The 17,938-nt window shown below is 35.2% G+C and overlaps 1 protein-coding gene across 1 annotated transcript in view; it reads left to right on the plus strand.

Moving 5' to 3' along the window:
- Positions 1 to 3,682: 3,682 nt before the first annotated feature.
- Positions 3,683 to 17,938, plus strand: part of N4BP2L2 (NEDD4 binding protein 2 like 2) — a 64,586-nt gene continuing 50,330 nt past the window's right edge. The window contains 5 exon segments of the mRNA XM_006183204.3: positions 3,683 to 3,874; positions 5,208 to 6,451; positions 12,706 to 12,830; positions 16,540 to 16,628; positions 17,017 to 17,093. Of these exon segments, the coding sequence (XP_006183266.2) occupies positions 5,208 to 6,451; positions 12,706 to 12,830; positions 16,540 to 16,628; positions 17,017 to 17,093 (1,535 nt within the window). The 5' untranslated portion in view covers positions 3,683 to 3,874.

A 17,938-nucleotide genomic window follows, 5' to 3' on the forward strand; every position in this document is an offset into this window, starting at 1 on the left:
TTGGTAATTCTCACAATAATTCAAACTTTTTCACTATCATGTTTGTTATGATGATCTGTGATCAGTAATCCTTGATGTTACTATTGACATTGTTTCAGGGCACCCATGAACTGCACCCATATAAGATGGTGAACTTAATCAATAAATGTTGTGTGTGTTTTGACTGCTCCATGAACCAGCTCCTCCCCCTTCTCCCCCCTCTCCTGGGGCCTTCGTATTCCCTGAGACACAGTAATATTGAAATCAGGCCAATTAGTGACCCTACAATGGCCTCTAACTGTTCAAGTGAAAGGAAGAGTTGCACACCAGCCACTTTAAATAAAAAGCTAGAAATGATTAAGCTTAGTGAAGAAAGCATGTTGAAAGCTGGGGTAGACCAAAAGCTAGGCTTCTTGTAACCGTTAGCCAATTTGTGATTGCAAAGGAAAAGTTATAGAAGGAAAGTAAAAGTGCTACTCCAGTAAACACATGAATAATAAGAAAGCAAAACACCTTTAGGATGGGTGATATTATGGATATCACCATATGGATATATGGATAAAGTTTTAGTGATCTAGATAGAAGATCAAACCAGCCACAGCATTCCCTTAAGCCAAAGCATACGCCAGAAAAATGCCCTAACTCTTAAATTCTATGAGGGCTGAGAGAGGTGAGGAAGCTGTAAAAGAAAAGTTTGAAGCTAGCACAGGTTGGTCTGTGAAGTTTAAGGAAACAAGCCCCCTCCATAACATATGTATACATATAAAAAGAGATAGGAGAAAGGGTTCAGAGATAGGGAGACCATGATATTTCTCTGAATATAACTTTCTGTATGGTTTTGACTTTTGGAAGCATATTATTCGACATATTCCAAAAGTAAAATGAAATCATCAATAATGGAAGGAAAAATTAACCAGAAATAGAAACAAATGAACTCAAGTGTATTTCAAATGACCAATATAAACCCACCAAACTTGGATAGAGTGGGATAAGAGAAGTAATCCAAGTCATCTTTACACGTAGTACTTTGACTTTCAACCCTCAGCCTAAGGAAGAAAAACTACAAATATGGGCTTAAACCGTTTTTAGTAGATTTACTTATGTAACTATGTGAATGTAGCAATGCTGAAACTATTTTAAGTGCAATGCAGTATTAGGCAAGTAAGTAAATGTGCTGTTAGGAAACAAGATTCTCACTGCTGAAAAAGGCAGATATAAGTATGAAATGGGGAAGACAACAAAGAACAGTGGAATTTTATAGGAATCCTAAGTATCAATACTTATGATTTCTAATTTGGGAAAAAAATCGATTTCCCCTCTCCCTTACTTCTGTCTACTGAGAGAACCTAAAAGCAATAAGAACCCAATTTAAATAAAGAGCCTTAGTGCCAAGGTCTTAACTTCTAAATATCATTCTCCAATAAAAAATAAAAGAAACCAAGACTTTTGGAGAATTTTTTGATTCCAGGGCAGGAATAATGAATGTACAAGATGAGCCTAGAAAATCTTACTGTGCCACAAAGTAAGGAAGTACTCAATGTGCAGGTCAAAAAGAGTCAACCCGAAGCTGACCAAATTCCAGATAATTTGAGCATCAAAGCAAATAAGGACGGAAGAGAAGAAACAAATCTCCCATGCAGAAGAATTCCAAATAAATTACATAAATATTTTACCCCAATGAAGGGGCAGCATTTGAGAAATGTGCGCTGTGCACAGTGACTTCCTTCCAAGGAGTACAGTATGGAAAGGGGAAAGAAGAGTAACTTCGTGGTAGAGAAATCTGACAAACACTACTTTAGCCAGGTTATCAAATTCAGTATAAACAATGATAAATTATACTTGCTATAATGTAATGAAATGCCACTTCTCTCTGTGGTTTTCCTCTCAAAAACCTATAACCCCAGTTTAATCTAGAAAAGCATCAGATAAATTCGAATAAAAGAGCATCCTACAAGGTACCTGACCAGTTTTCCTCAAAATTGCCAAGGTCATCAAAAACAAGTAGAGTCTGAGAAAATGTCACAGCGAAGAATAGCCTAAGGAGAAATGACAACTCCATGTAATATTGTATCATGGATGGGATCCTGAAACAGAAAGGACATTAGGTAAAAATTAAGGAAATCTGGAAAACTATAGGCTGTAGTTAATACCAACATATTGGTTAGTTATAAGAATGTACCATAATAATGTCAGAGGTTAGTAACAGGGGAAACTGTGTGGGGTCGGGGGATACACAGGAACTCTCTACTCAATTTTTCTCTAAAACTGTCCTAAAAATAGTCTATTAGGTAAGTCTATTTATTATTAATAAATAAACAAATAAGAAAAACAATGGATTATAACTTCTTGAATAAAATGTTCACGTATATTCATACTAATAGTAAGTAAATAAGGAGGGTTTTTCTTGATAGTAGCATCAGGGCTAATAAATGTGGAGGGCTTGAAGGAATTAGGAGGGAAAAATCAGTACTTTGGAAATTTCACTGTAAAAATCAGTTGCAGTAAGAATTATCAACGGACGCAAAACTTCAAGGTAGAGTTTGATTAGGAGAAAGATATTTACTTGGTCTCAAAAGTATCTTTTCACAGATTGCTTATGAGTTGCAAGGGGGAAAACAAACAGTGGAGAAAGTGGACAACACCTTGATCCGGTAATAAAGATTAATATCACTTTAATATGAACAGACACCCTGTGCCTCTGGATGTAATACCTCGAGGAAAGACACAACTTCCCTTATGTAGTTGTTTCAACTGAGGATGCATAACTTGAATCTAATCACGAGGAACCATCAGAGGCCATTGAGAGAATTTGTACTTGAGGAAAATTCTTTCATTTTAAGGGGATGGATTTCTTTGGTGAGCCCTTTTGGTCATAAGGCTGTTAAAAAAACAAATGCAAATATTCCAGACTGATTTTAACTATTAATTAAAACGCTATCGCAACGAATTTATTTAAATACATATGAAGAGATTAGCAGTTTTCCTTTCTGAGACAGGAAAGAATGCAGGTGAGAGAGAGGGTCTAAAGAGGGTGGGGAGAAGTAAGAAGGGACCCTGAGCTGAGGATTGCCACTTTTTCTGTTTGTATTCATATCTAATTTAACACTTATCCAACGCTTATTTTTACCAGGCGCTGTTCTAAGCGCTTTTCACAAATTAATTTTGTAAATGAGAAACTTCAATAAATGGTCATTATTTCCCTTAACAAAACACAATATAAATATATCATGAAGTGATTTTCTCATAAATACTTTTATCTGTTATCAAGGCTCTCCTGCAGTTACTCTTCTTCGATAGAAAAATGAGGCTACAATTATTCGTTTTTCGTTGAAAAGCCGAGACCAAACGTTAAGCCCCCTTTGAAAAACCTTTGTCTCCTAAAAAGACTTTAAAGCATGCACCGAGAGCAACTTATGTCTCTGTTTGAGGTGCCAGGCACTCACAGTCTTTTTTTCCTTTGGGAGCGAAACTCGGGCTACGTCACCACCTTTTTCAGCCGAAGTTTCTATGTCCAAACTACTTTCAGAACTAAGAACTAGTTCCGGTTCGAACTAAAAACTATTTCCGGTCTTCGTTTGTTGCCGTTAACCCGTTTGTCAAGCAGTGGATTCTGGGAGGCGCTGGGGTTTCTAGGCCTGGTGTGAACGCCGGACTGCAATTCCCACAATGCCTGGCGCGAACCCGTAATTTCTGCCGGGGTAACTGCGAGGTGGCCGCCATCTTGCGTACGGAGGTGCGGCTTGTTGCTCAGATTCCGAGGGCTGGGCTTTGAGTCTCTCCCGCGTGTCTGCTTTCGCTCGTGTCTCCGCGCTTCTTTCACCTTCTCAGATGTTCGTGTCTTTCTAGAAGAAGGTTCTATTGGGAGGTAAAAGTCAATGCGGAACTGTGGTGTAAGGTGAGTAAACACGACATTTTAAGTGAGGTGGGGTTGTGGTGACGTTTTTCGGTTTCCTCCTTCCATTAGCGACTTGGGTTCTCGCTGGCGCTTGGCTGAACTCTTTAGGTTAGTGGTACATGTAGAAGCCGGGAGTGAACCTTTCAGCCTCGGAACTCACTTAAATTCCTAGACAGAACTCAAACATGTCCTCGTTGGGACGAAGAAACTGGGTGACGCACTTTTGGCCGGGCTGCCCTCTTTGGAGGTCAGGCGGCCTTAGGGTTTGGGTTATGTATAGGCCTCTCTCTGTTAACGCAACTTTCTTGTTCTTCCTTGGGACTTTTCTGCTCTTTCTAATGAGGAAATGAGAAGCTGAGAGGCGGCCTGGGAGGGGGGCTGCGTCCTGGATGACGGCGTTTTTTACAGGTGTATCTTGTTCCAGTCTGTCTAGGGCCTACCTGTATCATTCTAGTCCGTCTCTTTGCCCTTTCTCTTTTCTCTTGTGTTAGAGAGAGGAAGACCAGAGAGCGGGCGGAATGAAGAAGTATTGAATAAAACAATATTTGGATTTTTAATTGTACTCTGGAGGGTCCCCAAGAAAATTCAAGGGAAGTAGAATTTATCTTCTCGAAAGACCAACCATTTGAGAAAGATGAGGGCTTTGATTTTGGGAGTTGCCAGGTTTTTTTCCTAAACATGACGTATTTGCGTCATTCTCAGTACAACTTAAGTTATTACATCTTTTTCTTTAAAATTAAGGCAGTACACCTATTTGAAAACCCCTTTTACCCTGCTCATAGGAACAGGGCCCATAAAGACTGACATTTTAGTCTGACGTTTGATTGCTAAGGAGATAAGGTTGTTCGAGGTTTGGCAGCTGGATCTGTTTACTCCTAAGGACTTAATGGTTTTAAACAGGAAGACGTTTATGGTGCAGTTTATCACAACCAGTTTGGGTATGTGTCACTTTGGTTGGCACATTTACTCTCCTTTTTAGTACACCATTGTATGTCTGTATTATCAAAATATATATTATTGATTCAGCTTTCCAAGCTTGCTTAAATTCTTGTTTAAGTTTTCTGAATTCAGAAATGCATCACTTAGATTAAATGTGAGATGTAACTTTTTTTTTTCAAAAAAGGATGTTTGTTTATCTCGGTGCAACCCCTCCCGTAGGTCATGTCTTAACAATACTTGAATGGTAGTTACAAAGTTACAATTTTATAATTTTTGTATTTGGGGAAAATGTTATGAAATGCTTATATAACAAATATTTTCCTGTTGTTTCTAAAGAAACTTTTGTTTAGATTTTTAAAATATTAGCTATTTATTTTATGAATTTGCTCCTTAGATGCCTCATAGTGAAATTGAAGCTAAATCCGTGGGACATGGGGAAGAACTAACAAGTGAACCATGCTGTAAGAAACTGAAGTCTGCTGAAGAGGCACATGTTCTCCCCCATCATGGTAGTGCTAATTTTCACAGAATCCGGGAAAAAACTGGAAATGATTGGGTGCCTGTGACCATCATTGATGTCAGAGGACATAGTTATTCTCAGGAAGACAAAACCAAAACTACAGATTTGCTGAAACCTGTGCATGATGAGATGCCTGGTAATAGACCGGATGTTCTGGATGTTATTGATTCTGTTGATTCACAAGTTTTACAGGCCAGACATCCTCCATTGGTATCCACAGATAATGAGATATATAGCACAAGTAAAGCATTTATAGGACCCATTTACAAACCCCCTGAGAAAAAAAAATACAACGCAAGGAGGACACAAGCAGACACTATCAATGGTATAGATGGCAAAGGAGGACAAGAAAAGAAACAGAAAAGATCAGAAATTGACAGTGAATTGTTCCAGTTTTACAAAGAAATTGAAGAGCTTGAAAATAAAAAAGATGATTCAGAAGTCAGTGGTAAGGAACCTGAACCCTCTGAGGGACAGCTTATTTCATATTATCAGAGCCGTAATAATGATGTGTTAAAATCTGAAGAAGAAAAGGAAAAAGAGTTTAGTAATGTCCTTCAGTCACATTGTGGTTATCAACAGTACCTGGGGAATGAACCAGACGAATATCCTTGTGATGGACAAGTAATATCTACATTTTGTGACAATTCGTTTACTTCCTTCAGGCCTGAATGGCAATCAGTGCATTCTTTTATAGTACCCCAAGACCCTCTTGTTCCTAGTTTTAATATTCAAAGATTCAGTGTTCCGCCAAATCCACCATCAAATATTTTCCATGCCCAAGATGGTTTTCAGCTACAAAATGGATATTATGTAAATAGTTGTCATGTTAACTGGAATTGTTTGACTTTTGATCAGAACAATGAATATACTGACTGTAGTGACATTACCAGTAGTGATCATCCTTCTAGAAATGGCTACAGTGTGCAAGGTGGATATGCGAGTAATGGTTTCTGTGAAACCAGTGAAGGATGCTGGAAAGATCCTTCTATGGACAAGTATAATGGAACAGACAAGTTTATGAATCCGCAGTTTCAAGAGGAAAAGTTAAATAAATTGCAGAAGTTACTTATTCTCTTAAGAGGCTTACCTGGTTCTGGGAAAACAACATTGTCTCGGTAAGTAAAGCATATTAAGTAAATACTTGGTAATTCATAACTTAGTCGTAAATGATAGTTGTAATCAATGGCAAATACTTTTATGTTTCTAGTGGAAAATCTTTAATTTGTTATACTTGAGAGTGGCATCTGACAGTAAATATTTAAAAAGATATTTTCCCATAGAGGAAAGGAGAATTGGCATATACATATTTATGTTAAGATTCTGCTAAGGACTTTAAAAATAGATTCACCATGTGATAATTATGACAGTGAGAAAAGCCAATGCTATTTGAGAACTGTACTGGCCTTCCCTTTTAACTCAGTTAATCAAGAGTTGGATTCAGGAGTAGGAGACTTGGGCTTTGACTGCAGATTATTTCACTGTGATATTGGACAAGTTTTGCTCTGTGTTAATAAAATGAGTAATACTTCTCTGAAATTACTGTAAGAAGCAAATGAGATAACTGAAGGAGAGGAATTTTGAGCGTGTTTTTAGACCTGTGCCATGTTCATGCTGTTGATTGGCAGGAGAAATCTTTTTTTTTTTTGGTTTCTTTATAAGGAGTTTGAAGTGAGCAGTATCTGAATTAATAGAGTTAGAACTGGTGATGTTTTATCATGTGGTGAAATGTTTCAAATTACTCTTTTTGTCTACATTTGAAAAAAATACTGATGCACTTAAATACATTAGTGCAGTTTTGAAAAGTCATACAAAGAAAAATAATACAAATTTTTTGTAGTTTATGTAGGATATTCAAGATTTAGGCTAGATAAGGAAAAAAGAAAACTTGTTTGATGTCTTTGGGTGAGGATAAAAAAGTCCAAGGAACCATTTTGTACATGTTTTTACTTGTACAACCTAATCAAAATTTCTTCAGAAGCAAGAAATCAAACAACCTAAACAACCTAATCAAAATTTCTTCAGAAGCAAGAAATTAGAGAAAGATTAAATTATGATGAAGACATTTCAAGCTAGATCTTTGTAAATGAATTTAAATTTAGGTCTATGCATTTTGGTTCCCTTTTAGTGAAAAATTTTTGTAGAGAAGATGAAATTTCAACTCTTTAGAATATATAGAAATTAAAAATGAAGTTGTCTTACAAACATGGGCATTCTTCTAGGTTTAGAATATAATATCAGAGAGAAAAATAGTTGAAATTTGGAAATTGGTTGAAGGGAATCTCCTAGCTAAGGCCTCTTGACTGAGAGCAGGTATAGAAAAAAGGTAAGATAAGTTAGGTTTAGAACAACATATTGGAATATGTTTGAAACTGAAAGTGAATAAATTAAATGGTAATTCAGTAGAATTTTGAGAAGACATAATTGTAGTGGGAGATGACAGAGTAATTACATACATGTACTTTTTTAATTCGAAGAATTAGGTCTAATAGAATGGAAGTTATAGTTGCAACTACCATTTGTGTTATGATTTACAATTTGTAGAGTACCTTATTATGTAATAATCTTGTGAGATGAGTTAGTCTTTTCATTCTTTAGAAGGAGCAGAGGCTAATAAAAATGTTAAAGGACTTGAGAGAAGTTACAAAAACTGGTAAGAGATCAAACTAGGGTTAGAAATAATAACGTGTTCCTTACCTAATCCTTCGCTTTAGTATCTGTCACATGTGTAGCCCTATACCTGACTCCTGACTTTGAGAAGCTTTGTTAAAGAAGCAGGAGTATCTCGTTAGCTCAACACTTCTTTGAATGAAGTAGGAATGATTGTTTGGGATTGGATATAAAGCCACATATACTCAAGTGAGGAATGACTTCATATAGGATTTAGCTTTCAAAATGAGCTTTGAAGAAAGGAATAAAGATTTGGAGGATCAGAGTTGAGCTGATTTGGGGCACTAAATTAAAAGATAGCATTATTTACTATTGATAGGTAGTGATGGTTTATAGGGGGTTAGATAAATTTCAAATTCCTTTGGGATAGTGTTCAGGTCCCCTTCTTCCTTAATTTAGTCCTTACTTACCTCACTATTTTATCCTTCCACACTAGTATCTACCCTTTACTGCAGGAGACATACTACTTGTTGGTTCATTGTTCTCAGGATTCTCTTTATTCAGAGGTACTCTTAAATGCCTCTACTTTTGAGGTTTGAGTTTCTCATCTCAGCCCTCAGTAATTCTCATTTTGAACTCATGTAGTATTTGCCTTTACCACTCTCTTCGTGTAGTGTAAGCTACACAAGACAGCATTATCTTTTTATTTATTGATAACTGACCTAAGCCAGTTTGGTTTTGAGTGGGTGAGGCTCAGTTGTTTACCCACAACTTCACTAACAGGTTTTAATGAAATCAGTCTTAGATTAAATTCTAACACAAGTACAGACTTTAAATATTTATGAGTAACCTAGTGTAAAACAGTTCATACAATCTTTGTAGGTGTGATAAAGTACCAGCTCTTTGTCCTCTTGGCAAACTGATGGCACTTGATGGAAGGTCCATTTGAGGCAGAATCCAACGATATTCTAGAGGTAGAATTTTGTTACCATTGTAGTTGGCACTTAGCCAAACAGAATCCTCTGACTCAGGTTGGACACTAGGGGTCAAGTCTTGGGTGTTATTCCTAGGGGTGTGGGTGTCATTCCTAGGGGTGTGGGCTATATAGATTTTGCTAAATTCTTATACCCTCTTGCAGGAGGAGGGGTGAATCTAAAATATTTTAGCTAATTCACATTTCTTATATGCTATTGATTTCACCAGTGAGAGATTGTATTTTCAGAAACAAGCCACTAATTTCATTATATTAGCAAAATGTCTGGAGTTGATCAGGGTAAAAGATAGTTGAAACACTTGTCAAAGAAATACTACACTGCTGGCTTTGAAGATTGAGGAAGGAACCATAAACCAAGATACGTAGATGGCCTTTAGAAGCTGGACAAGGCAAGGAAATAGATTCTCCTTCAGAGCCTCCAGAAGAAATGCCAACCTGCCCACCACCTGATTTTAACCCAGTGAAACTGACTTCAGACCTCTGACCTTCAGAACTGGAAGATAATAAATTTGGTTTGCTTTAAGCCACCAAATTTATGAAATTTGTTACAACAGCCATAGAAAGCTACAGTTTAAAGAGAGATGGGAGGAGACTTTTTTTTCCCCTCCCTGCTTTTGGAACAGCTCTCAGTTTAAACTTCAGCAGAAAGATTGACCTTTTCTTATGTACAGCTTTATTCTTAATTCAGGGAGTGTTTGGAGAGTGAACTGTCCCAGTAAAGTGGACTTGGGCTAGGAGTATACAGGGCCACTCAGTACATAGGAGGTAAAAGGTTTGTGAAGTGTCAGTTTAACTCAGTATTTTTTGAGCAAATCACTTCTGTTTATAAATGCATGTGGATGTATTAAAGAAATTGTATGGCTTGTAGAAATTTTAAAAATAAACCATGAAAACTAACTCATAATAGGCCATTTTGGGGAATAGGTTTCTCAAAATGAGGTTTAAGGAACACAGTTCACTTGTTCCTTACTTAAGTGAAAGATTTTAAGCACACAGTGCATGAATTATCTGTGGCTCTATTACCCTATTACCCTAAAGCTGAGTTGTTTAAGGAACAAACATTTATTGTTTCATAGTTTTGAAGGGCAGGAATATGGGTACCTCTGGTTCAAGGTCTCTAATGGTGCTATGAGCAGGATTTTCCTTAGGGCTGTGTTCTGGTCTGAACGCTTGTCTTGGGAAGGATCTGCTTGGAATGTGTCTCACGGGGTTGTGGACAAGACTCAATTCTTTGTGAGCTGTTGGATTGTGGGCCTCAGTTCCTCTCTGTGGGCTTGGAGACCTCCCTCGGTTCTTTGCTACTTGGGTCTCTTTCCATACACAATGTGGTGAGAGAAAGCAAGTCACTTTTCCCCCCTAGAATCTAATCTTGGAAATGGCATTCCATAGTCTATTAGAAGCTAGTCATTGACTCTAATCCACATTCAAGGAGAGGGGATTATACAAGAGTGAATACCAGGAGGCAGAGATCACTGTAAACTGTTTTAAGCCACTACTATTTCTGTAGCTGGTGGCTTGATTTCTGAAATTATTTTCTTTTCTGGATTTGTCTGATGCAACATTGGTAAGGTTGTGAGAATTAAATGCTATCATAGATATATTTTTATGTGTATATATATATATATACACACATATATATAAATAAAATACTTGGCACATAGGAGATTCTCAAAAAGGTAGCTATTTTGAAGAAATACAAATCAAGTGGCCAGTGGGACTACATCTGAATTTTTTTTATTAGATTCTTGATTTTTCAGAGCTCTGAATTTTGTCATCCTGAGAATTCATTTTAGTATCTGACTTGTGAAAATTCTGATAGAATCTAAGAATTTTGAAAATACTGATATTCTTAAATAATTTATTTTTGGTTCAAGTGGTTGGTATGACATCAGATATATCTAGATTGATACAGGTTTTTAAAAATACAAGTCACCAAAATAAAGCTTCATAGTTTAAGATAATTCAGGGAATTTTGAAAAGTTGCATGAGCAGTCTGGGAGGAAAAATCCTCTCCAAGCTAGAATTATTTACTGTTAACTATGATTTATATTTAAGATGTTCTTTATTGAAGTGTACTCATGTTTGATGTTGACTTAGTTTATTTAATGTTATAAATTGATGTACTCCCCCCACACTTTTTTATTTGGGAGAAGATAAGCATTTCTTGGATACAAACACTACTGTACTCTTGTAGTATGGTGTTATTAACATCTGAAATATCACTTGCTGATAAAGTAATAGAACAGGAAACAAATGAAACATATGTAGTATCTAGGAGAGATGGTACCAGTTTTCTGATACTGTTGATTATGACTAGATATCATACAGTTGATGATGATAATCTTTTTAGGTAATTGAGCTTTGGTGGAATGCTAATATTGTGGCACTTTTATATTCTAGGTAATCTGTATAAGGAAATAAGATGCCAAATGTGTTAGGTGGTATATTTTGGCAAGATTATGGCTGCATAAAAAGTCCAACTGTAGCCTCCCAAACAAGCATACGAATAATGTAAACCATTTACTTTAATTTGATTTGTTTGAAGTAATTTGAACTATAATTCTGTAAGTGGAAATGTATATTAAAAATATTTAATTTTTACCCATGAGATTTTATTTTTATTCTAAGGTATATACAATTTTATTGTAAGCTGATGAAAAAGGAGAGAGATGTTTATTATCTTAATAGTTGTAATCCTTCCTATTCCTTTTTTTTGGAGGAGGGGATTAGATTTATTTGCTTTTTACTTTATTTTTAATGGAGATATTGGGGATTGAACCAGGACCTCCTGCACGCTCAGCACGCACACTACCACTGAGCTATACCCTCCCTGACTTACTAATACTTTTTATTAGGAAGTATTCTTGAATTATTGCTGGACAATATCATTCCTTCTACCACTTTCCACTTCCTTCCCTCTCTCAAAAAGAAATTATAGAATGAAATCCAGTTGCCTAATTGTTGAGAGGGGACAAAAAATATTTTTGTTATTGTTGGATCCAAATTATTTTTACTATCTTTTCCCTTTTCTCAGCACACCACACCTTTTATGAGACAGTGGTTGTGGAACTTCTCTGACACTGAACACTTGTCAGTCTCTCTCTGCTTAGAGATTGAAGGTGGTATCATCTTGTGAGAACAAAGCTTGATTACCACTGACTTGTTCTGAGATTGTGTTCTTTATTTAGTGTTTAATAATTAATTTCATTTAGTAATTTAATGCCTTAAAAATTTTAAATTTGATTATACTCTGGAGGATTACAGCTTGTTTCGCAATCTTAAGCCTCAGGCTATTTCTGACTCCTGTTTTCAGATCATACATGTTTGGGCTTCACAGAAACGAGTTTATTAACCCTATCTTGAGTCTAATAAAGTTTTCCCCAGGTGAATTGCTTGCTTAGGCTTACTTGTCTGTTAGGTTACCTGTTGCACTATATTTAGGCGATTTTAGACACCAAATACAAATTCACTAAAGTTGAAACGTGAATAATAGTTAACATAACTTTGAGATTAACGAGTGTTTTTAAAAGTTGCAATACAAAAGCTGCTTTAAAGAGTTTCTGTTACTGGCTATTATTTATGTAGATTTAAGTGTGAAGTGATACTTGCAATCTGAAAGCTTTTTAAGGTTCAGCTCCTATGCTGTTCTATCTGTAATACACTTATAGGTATGTACCAGAAATTCATATAATAACCTTTCCTGTGTGGCTTATTTCTAACGGTTATAGATTTTATAAATGGTACCTTTATGATTTCTTTTATTAACAGAATTCTACTTGGTCAGAGTCGTGATGGCATTGTGTTCAGCACTGATGACTATTTTCACCATCAAGATGGGTACAGGTATAATGTTAATCAACTTGGTGATGCCCATGACTGGAACCAGAACAGAGGTTTGTTTTGGGCCAAGTCTTCTGGAATAGAATATTTGGCTAAGAGTCAGAAGAGCTGAATTTTATTCTCGACTTGACTTTTACCAGCTGGATTGCTTTGACAAGCCATTGAAACAGCTTTGAGACCCAATTTTTCATCTATTAGAAATGATGAAAATTATACTGCCCAACTTGATTGAGGTTGTTGTGAAAAATCAGAGAATGAAGGTAGAATATTTTGTAAATAAGTGGCATATATAAGCTTGTACAATAGAGATGTAGGGTGTTTTGATAGTTATTTTATAGTTTGTTATTTTATACCTCTTGAACAAATTCAGAGAACTCTGATAATGTTATGTATTCCCAAAAGTTATTTCCCTAAGAGTAATGTTAACGTTTTCTAAGGCTTAATGTAATGCCCAGGAATACTAAAAGTATTTTCATTGATATTACTTTACAAAAAAAACTACTTAATACATTTTTTTAAAGGAACGTGGGTCAACTTTTTTTCATTTTGAAATAGTAGTTCTTAACCTTGGCTGCATATTTGAATCACTTAGGGACCTTTTAAAAAAAACTTAGGCCTGAGTCAGCCTTAGAGATTCTGGTTTAGTTGGTCTGGAGTGGATCAAAATATTGTTTTTTTTGTTTTGTTTTGTTTTGTTTTTAAGTTATCCAGATATTCTAATGTTACAGTCAGTATTGAAAACTGTTGACCTAGAACTATGTAAGTAAATGCTTATACTATAACCTCATTTCTTTTTAAACAGATTACGAATGTGTTGATGATGAGACAAATTACTTAAACCTAGAGTAGAGAGATTACAATGAATCCCACACACCCATCAATCAGAATTATTATCACTTACTAAGATATTGTTATATTGGCTTTATCCCTTTTGCTTTCTCTTCTTTGCCTCCTTTTTTAATTTGCTGAAGTTTTTTTTTTGAAGTATTTTTTAAAGCAAATTCTAGACATTGCTTTATGCATTTCAAATTAACCTCCTTACTTAATTACACTTTATTTAATTGCAGTGCCATCATCATACCAAAAAAAAAAGGAAAACAAAATCCCAGTTCCTTGACATCATGTAATATAGTCTGTAATCAAATTTCCCCTATTGTCTTAAGTATTTCTTTACAATTGTTTTGTTTGAATCAGGATCAGACAAGGTCCTTGCAGTACATTTCACGTTTTGCTTTATGATTCTTTTAATTAAGTTAATCTACAGTTGTTTTTTCTATTTTTGCCCCCATACCTTTAGCTTGTTGCAGAAGCTTGGTAGGTTATTCTATCGTGTCTCATATGCTGTAGTGGTCTATTTGCTTCCTTGTGGTAACCATTTTAACCTGTAGACTGGAGGATTTATTAGGTTCAACCATTTTGTGTGTGTGTGTGTGTAAATAAATGTTTGGTTGTCCAATTTTAGTGATGTTCAGATTGATTAGCTTCAGAGGGACGGCCTACTTCCTGTTTTATTCAAAGATGAATTGTTTCCTGAATCAGTTATTTCATTAAGGGTTACAGAATGATGATTTTCTAGGTTTATCATTCCTTCTGTGTTTAGTAGCTAGAATTCTTCTGTACGGAAGAACTTCCTCTAACCTAGAACTAGCAACTAGGGTTACCCTAAGGTACAATATGTACAAGAAAAACAGGATAAATGCTTTTCTTTTTAGTTGTCAGTTTTCAGAGTGAGGAATTTCAGTGAGGATATTTTTGAGTAAAAAGTTTGTGCCAGGTAAGTTTGATTGAAAGGCTGTTTTCTAGTTTGGGTTCTAGGATTTCTCTGGATATATTAGAGATATGTTAACATAAAATATTTTTAAAATATTCTTTTTGTTTTTTTTATCATGCCACAGAAAGTTACTGCCCAAATCCAAAAATGTTTGGAGTTACTGACCTAAAGTTAAGGGGAATAGGAGTAGGTGGTTAAGTGGAATGAGCCGATACACCTTTGGTGGACTGGGAAGTTTGTTCGGAACATTTTTTCTTTTTGTAATACCAGTCTAGAATATTTCATTAAAATGTTCATGGCATGTGAATTATACTTGCTGAACATATTGGTGTCTAGATAAACCACTGGTTTTCTTAGTATAATAAATATGGGCTTTTTCAAGGTAATTATTACCCTTTTCAAAGTAATGATAACTAGCAATCATTAGACATTTTAAAAATTATGAACATAACAATTTAGGGCAAAATTTCCCTTTCCAACAAACATTTTCTGAATACTTTTAAATGCTAGGCATTATTCTGGGATTATCTATATACCTCATGTTTATTATTAGAAGAATCTAAATTCATCTTCAACTGCCTATAAATTAAAAATATCTCCAAGGTATCATTATTCTCTTTCTTAGACTATGACTGTTAATTTGTTTAAGAAAACAAACTCTCTTTGAGTATTCAAACATTGTTTACTCAGGAGCTTTATTCTCCTGGAGTGTACTGGAATATGGTATTGGATGCTGATTATTCATGGAAAGAGAATAATATCCCCATTCCTGCAAATCAGAGATTTATTTGGTTAATAAGCTCCTCTTCTAGATCATAACTTCTTGAAGGTGAAAGCTTCACTATCAGACATTTGGAGAATTACTTTAATACTCCTTTTTTTAAATGAAAGTTTTGATCACTATTTGCAGATGGAGCAGTGGAAGATGATAGCATCTTGGTATCCTATTTATGACCCAAATTCTAAATTTCTTTCAGTATTTAGAGACATCTTCCCAATACGTATTCCACCATAGTCATTACTAAACTAACCTTTAGAATTCTGCCCTTAGAAATCTATATAAATGTTTTCATTATGTAGAACTTCATGGTTTGAACTCTAAATCCCAGCCAGACTTCTGTATCATTGCATTTGGCTCAGCCTTTTAAATTTTATCATAGGTTCTTAATCTTGCCTGTTTACACTTAAGGGATACACACACTACTGTCATTAACAGTGCCTCAGTGTGGCAGTAATTCTCATCCTATGGGAGAATAGATGCAGCAGAGATAGGGAAAATATAATTGAGAAAAGTTCCATTCTATCTCAGCTCCCGGTTTAAGAATCATAGTCCTTAGAAATATCCACAAATCCAGTTGAACTGTAGTGTTTAGCTAGTTGGTATATAAATATTGCTAAATCCATAGCACTTTTTTTTTAACATGTCTGCTTTATTTCAGAAGCATTTTTTGTAATTGTAGAACTTTGGAAAATAAAGATAAAGCACAAAATGCGTATATTCCCACCATCTACATATGACCATTTTTGGTGTCTTAGTAACTCTTCCTGTATCTTTATATTTTGACCATAATAAGATCATACTTAAATATTATCTTGTAAATTGCCATTTTCAGTTAACACCTCCATCTTTCTATGTCAGTAAATGTTACTCAGACCATATTCAAATGTAACATTTTCTGTAAATGAAAGTTAGCTCTGGGCTGAAGGCTTCATTAGTTATAAATTCAACAAAATGTTTTCCTTAAAATGTCCTTTTCCGCTAGTTCGTCAAAACCAGTATTGGTCTGGAGAATACATTGCATGTGTTTATATCTCTTAATTCCCTTTAATCTAGCAGAGTCCTTTTATTTTCATTGCACTGGCTCAAGAGAGTGCACAGTTTTGGATTTCAGTACAGGAATGTAGAAAATTGATTAATAACACGTTTTATTTTGCATATTTTATCTAATAGTTCTGTGTTTTGTTTTCGTTTTTTAAATTTTTTATTTCAGCAAAACAAGCTATCAATCAGGGGAGATCTCCAGTTATAATAGACAACACTAATACACAAGCTTGGGAAATGAAACCGTATGTGGAAATGGTAAATATAAGATATGAGATAGTTTATATATTTTATCTTGTCAATTTTTTCATATTTTGAAATTTTGGTTACTTTGATTTTTATTATTAAAACATTTGTCCTTGTTCTCTAAAGAGGTGTGTTCATTTGCTTAGTTTAAAAAAAAATTGGGAATGGTGCTTATTAAGAAATATGCTCATCTTGTTAGTTTTTCCTAGACTTGAGGATAGTTTTTGGAATTTGTCCATTAAGGAGTCTTAAAATTTTTATAAACTTTTTTTAAAAGTAAAATTTTTCTCAGTTGAACAAACTTAGAAATACTGTTTAAATGAAATTTATATCTGTCTGCCATCTTTTTAGTTTAAGAAGTATTCTCTGGGTTTTTGTTTTCTTCCTTTCTTTTGTGTAGGCCATAGGAAAAGGATACAGAGTAGAGTTTCATGAACCTGAAACTTGGTGGAAATTTGATCCTGAAGAATTAGAAAAGTAAGGCACTCAAAATTTTTTTAATCCCTTATCTATTTTTGTTTCTTTTCTTTTTTATGTGGTCAATTGCCTTACTAGCTTTTACTTACTGTGTCTTTGCTGCTTGTGAATAGGGGCTACTGTTTCTCACTTTATGTTAAGAGGAATACTGACTTCAGTGTGAAATATTAGAGGCCCTTTGCACTGTTAAATTTCATTAAATGTTTCTTAAGTGTGTTTGTTACTTTTTCTTATACGAATTTCTACATTGTTTCCAGTTTATTGAATGCTAGTGGAGATCCAAAAAACTTTTGAGAGAAAACTTAGGACTTTTCCCTCTGTTTTTTAGCTAGCCCACTTCTCTGCCTTGCCCTTCCAACTTCATCTCCTTCCCATTTTAGATCCCATCACCTTTTTACCTGGTGCTTTCTCTCTCGCCCTTTTCAATCTTTACTACTACAGATCCTGTCCTATACCCAAGATCCTGGGAATCAATGTGTTTTGGACTTCAGGTATATTTGGGGGGATTTTAGAAAAGTAATATAGTGAGTGTACCTAATTGTAACACCTCTAGCAGAATTTGGGTCAGCATGGTGTAATCAAACATCAGTATTTCTGTAGCAGATCATGAATGGTCAATCTAAGTAGATAAGAAAGATTCTACGTAATCGAATGATAGTTCTCAGTAGATTGTGCTGCAGTGAGTACAAGCCTGGTTAGACTTTGCTGCTCTGTGAGTCAACAGAAAACTCAATATTCAGAGCACTTCAGATTTCATAATTTGTGGTGAGGGATTGTGGGCTTGTGTTACTTTTCAACCTTGCTCTTCCATTTGTGTTTACCTTCATCCGTTTCTCCTGGTGTTC

This window comes from Camelus ferus, chromosome 14 (genome assembly GCF_009834535.1).
Source record: "Camelus ferus isolate YT-003-E chromosome 14, BCGSAC_Cfer_1.0, whole genome shotgun sequence".
NCBI lineage: Eukaryota > Metazoa > Chordata > Mammalia > Artiodactyla > Camelidae > Camelus > Camelus ferus.